The following is a 5000-nucleotide window of genomic DNA, read 5'->3' as shown; positions in this document are numbered from 1 at the left end:
AGACCTCTACTCAGAGCAGTGAGAACACCCCCCCCCTCCCCCAAACTCACTCTCTCACTCTTTCCCTCTCGCTCTTTCTCTCTCACCACACAATCTCGGGTGTGAAAAGTCTGAAATAGCACGAAAGTCACTGAACATTTGACTCTAGCTATGTGTTTAGACAGCTCTCTCTCTATATATAGACCGCCTTTCCCTCTCTGTCTTCACTTCTTACATTATATGGAATGGGGTGGAGTTTTCTCTCTCTCTCTCTCTCTCATTTTCTCAGTGTAGATAATGCAACTCACTCCCACTAAGAAACCTATTTGTCTCTATAAAACCATCTACTTGACCACTTTCTTTCCCTTCTCTCTCTCCCCCTCTCTCTCTCCCTCTCTCTCTCTCCCCTCTCTCTCTCCCTCTCTCTGAACAGCTCTGTATTGTCCCACTGTGGGTCAGGGAGCTCAAGGTCCCAGTGAACACCACTGTGGTTACTGAGAGAGATTTGAAACATCAGATCTATAGTCAAAAACAGGTTTTTGTTTGAGATAATGTAAATTTAGAGCCGAACTCAAGCCCAGCTGTACCTTTGGAGAACTGACCTAGCCAACAAGGAGAAAAAAAAATTGCATGTGTGTGTCACACACACACACACACACACACACACACACAAGCACGCACGCCCTTTTTTTTTATCAGATGACAGAAAGAGAAGTTTTAGTTTTGAGCTTTGAGAAGTTAAAACACAAAGCTTTTCCATACAGCACGGAGTTGAGAGGCATCACTGAATGATGTGCACATATCTGATCTGAGACTGAGAGAGAGAGAGAGAGAGAGAGACTAAACCCAGACATCAGAGGCACGGATCTTTACTCTGTCATTCAGAACCGTCATCAGTGAAAGACAAAAGCGACACCTTTCAAAAAAACGACTCTCAGCCAAAGCTCTGTAGCAGTCCATCAAACGCGGGGGGAAATTTTACAGCCCCTGCGGTCGCAGCCCCCCCCCCCCCGTGAGCAATGGGCCAGTTGTTATCCCGGTGTGGTGCTGGGGATTTGCATGCATTTGTGTACTATGAGATAAAATATGCACCCGATTCAACTTCCATGACAGCAAAGTCGATTCATCACGCAGCGCCGAAAAATGTCATGACCCGCCCTCCAAACGATCGCCTCAAAAGAGACTTCGTTCACGTGCAAACCCCTTTCAGACACCTCTACAAAGTGTCCGTGTTGTTTTCATGATATAAAAGACAAATATTTAGCTTCTCATTTTTGTCATTTACGTGATTGAATCCAGGCGGTAAATCCGTGCACGGCTCTTGGGAGCTGAAAAAAAGATTTACGTTGCGTCTTAAGGATCGACACGAAAAAGTCGCTGTGTGATCTTGCCCTCCTGTGACACGGAATACGGACGTTATCGACAGGATTAAACGTCACTGAAAAAGAAAAAAAAAAAAAAAACGGTGCTAGCAGGAAACTGGTCTCTGTGAAATTCACTGTCCACTCAGTTACCACCATGACTGGCACAGCAGATGAACACAGCTCTATAGGTTGAACTGAAAAATGAGAGCCATTCACAAAAAAAATCCCTTCACGGCCCCCTACAAACCTGAGTGTCCGACAAACGCCACGTTAAGGGCTATAATGTAAATATAAATAAATATGTACATATATATATATATATATATATATGAGAATACATAAACATTAATATCCAGAGTAAACCTCTTCTTTGAATGTCTGTCCCTGCATCCACTGATGTGCCCCGTGCCACGCCCCCTGTTCCATGCCCCTCCCTCTCTCAGACGACAGGGAGCAAATGCCCAGAGGCACACAAAGCTTATATAATGGGCCTTTAGACGGTTACAGTTACATGGGCGTGCGTGTGCATGTGTGTGTGTGTGCGTGTGCGTGTGTGTGTGTGTGTGTGTGTATTTTCCTCACATACCTGTGGAGTGTTTGCGCACTCTGTCAGATCCTTTGAGCAGAGAGCCTTTCAGATCGCCCAGCGACCTGGATGACCTCATTTCACTCTGTTTGTCTCTGCCGCTCACCTGTAAAAACTGTCAGCGTAAGTGTGAAAGAGGCGGGGCCAGGTTTAGGTAGGAGGAGGAGGGGGGGGGGGGGCGGGGGAGGAGATGAATACAAAACAAAAAAAAAGATTGGAGAAAATGAAGTCTCTTTTGAATGCCAAACAAACAATGCGTTTATAAAAAAAAATCCCCCAGTCTTTCAGATATGACTCATCTTCACACTTGGGGGCAATTTGTATTTCCTGTATTTTTTTGCCACAAGAAACTGACAGGTGAACGTAAGTAATTGCTGTGTTTAATCTAATTGTCATCCCTCTCTCTGTGTGTGTGTGTGTGTGTGTGTGTGTGCGCGTGTGCGTGTGTGCGTGCATGTGCATGTGTGCACGTGTATGTGAACATGTGAGCGCGCGTGTGTGTGTGTGTGTGTGAGCGTGTGAGCGTGTGTGTGTGTGTGAGACTCACATGGTTGTTTTTGGGTGTTTTTAGGACCACTCTAAGGACTCCGTTGGTACCGGTAGAGGAGCCCAGACTAAGTATTGCCTTATCCAAATCATCCTGACACTTCAGAGCAACCAGGGCCTGAGGAGAGACCACACACACACACACACACACACGCACGCGCGCACGCGCACGCACACGCACACGCACGCACGCACGCATGCACGCACGCACACACACACACACACACACACATACACACACACACGCACACACACACGCAGGTCCATCAGCCCAATACTTCAGATCAAAGCCACCAATCGCAATTTATCAAAATACACCAACTGTCCTGGCCCACAATGCAACAAACTCCATGACACCCCCCCCCCACGGATACTCCATGGTCTGTTTCTCTGTTAGTAACACCAGTGTGGGTGTGTGTGTGTGGGTGTATGTGTGTGTGTGTGTGTGTGTGTGTGTGTGTGTGTGTGTCTTATGACTGTTACATACATGTGGTCTATGTAAAAACTGTGTTGATTTCACAAAGTTGAACAAATGCCAATATCTACAGGGCGTTCAAAAATAATATATTATTTATAATAATATAACATATATATAATATATAATAATATAACATATATTAATATATAATAATATAACATATATTAATATGTTTAAAATAAACAGACTGTTCCTTCTGCTGACTTCAGCAGTTACCATATTAAAAAAAAAAAAAAAGATATGTCTTAGGGACGGGTTAGGGGCAGGATGCGGCCGCTGTCCTATTGTGTTGAACAACAACATCTTTTTTTTTTTTTTTTAGACGACTTTCAAAAGGATATTGGCTCCAATGAACCAAGAGGAACCTGGTTCCAAGAACCAGGGCTGCACCTGCACCGCTCCACCGGTGACTAATATACTGAAGGGGAAAGGATGACAAAAGGTACTGGGCCAGTGTGACCTTTTCATTCTGTTTTTTTAGGGGGGTCTCTGAGTCAGAAATAGAAACACTTGTCATAACAGCGGTGTTTTGTCGAGCGGAGGGCCACGTTGGAACAAGACTGCTCCCACAGATGGATTAGAGCTCTAAAAACAGACTTGTTTTTATTGGTGTTCAGCTCTTATTGTAATTATTACTTTAACAGCGGGGAGGTCTCCCTCTGTACATGTTGGAGAATCCACTGCAGTGTCTCGCTATTCCATTTTGTTTACTGTGTTATTTATATATATATATATATATAAATAATCCACTCTGTGAACTAAAACACATATATGGCATTTAAGATTAAAAGCTGTTTGGTTTTTGCTGCTTTGGTGTCAAAATAAAATGCGACAGTTTTCATACAGTTTCCCGCTCTCATATGGATGCTTTGACTCACAACAACAAACAAACAAACAAACTAACTAACACAAAAAAAAACAAACAAAAAAACTTCCACCCGGCAGTTCAGCCATATAGTATGTGATCATATCTGGAGAAGGAACATGTTGACATGAATATTCAAATATAATCTAAAGAGTCTTTACACAGACATAAGACATGCATAACAAATGAACAGAATTATTTTTTTTTCTATTTAACTTTAATGTCATTAACGCTGTTGACTAAAAATCAAGTGTGTGGTGCATAACTGTGGGGTAGAGATTCGACCTCTTTATCGGTGTAATACAGATCCATCTGCTGCCCGAACGCTTCCGTGACCTTCTGCAGAAGCTCCTTAAATCTGAGCGGCCGCTGGAAAGGGATGATCCTGAGAGAACAAAAAAAACAGACGACGGGTCAAAAGGTCAACCTCAGCTCGATCGCCCGTTATCGATATTTCGGGGGCCGAGCCGAATTATCCGGGCCCACAAAGCAGACTCATAACGAATACATCAACCCATCACCTCCACTTAGACCCCTCTAACTGAGAAGCCGCACTAATATTAACACTAATATTAATCCTTTAATACACTGTAGACATCAGAGCCAAAGAGTGGTTTTCATTTTACATCTCACCTTCACTTAGACCTCTCTAACTGAGAGGCTGTCCCTTTAACTAATAGTAATCCAGTCATCAGAGTCCAAGGGTGGTTTACATTTTACATCTGTCCCTGCACTGAGACACCAGATTAATTAGTAATTAATGAATTATGAGCTATTTAATGATCTGAGTGAGGTGTGTTGAGGGGAGAGAGAGAGAGAGATGGGCCCCCAGGTACAGGAGAGAGAAATACTGACTCACACCAGAGAATGACTTTGATAAATCTGTTCATTAAGCTGAGTAGAGAGGACGTGGAGTAAAAAAGAAGAAGAAGAAGAAGAAGAGAGAGAGAGAGAGAGAGAGAGAGAGAGAGAGAAATGGCTACTTCTGACGTTTATCCTCCGGTCTGAAAGGTTTGCAGTGACAAATATGTGTCTAATGATCTGCAGGGTGTACATTCAAATCCCCATGGAAAGCACTGAAACACACACGGGGGGGGGGTTAACGTCTCGACCCCACTACCAGGGGCATCGCTATAGCAACAGGAAGGACGAGGGACAGGTCAGCGGACGATGATTAAAACG

The 5000-nt window shown here is 43.8% G+C and overlaps 1 protein-coding gene across 1 annotated transcript in view; it reads right to left on the bottom strand.

The window, feature by feature from the left end:
• The window catches only part of map3k22 (mitogen-activated protein kinase kinase kinase 22), a 46793-nt gene that overhangs the window by 16165 nt on the left and 25628 nt on the right, over window positions 1–5000 (bottom strand). The window contains exons 6-8 of the mRNA XM_030769597.1: window positions 4104–4203; window positions 2477–2593; window positions 1930–2044 (exon numbers count right to left, since the gene is read on the bottom strand). Coding sequence (XP_030625457.1) covers window positions 1930–2044; window positions 2477–2593; window positions 4104–4203 — 332 coding nt within the window. The remainder of the gene's footprint in view (window positions 1–1929; window positions 2045–2476; window positions 2594–4103; window positions 4204–5000) is intronic.

The sequence above is a fragment of the Chanos chanos genome, chromosome 3 (genome assembly GCF_902362185.1).
Source record: "Chanos chanos chromosome 3, fChaCha1.1, whole genome shotgun sequence".
Classification (NCBI taxonomy): domain Eukaryota; kingdom Metazoa; phylum Chordata; class Actinopteri; order Gonorynchiformes; family Chanidae; genus Chanos; species Chanos chanos.
This window is presented reverse-complemented; position numbering and strand designations above follow the sequence as displayed.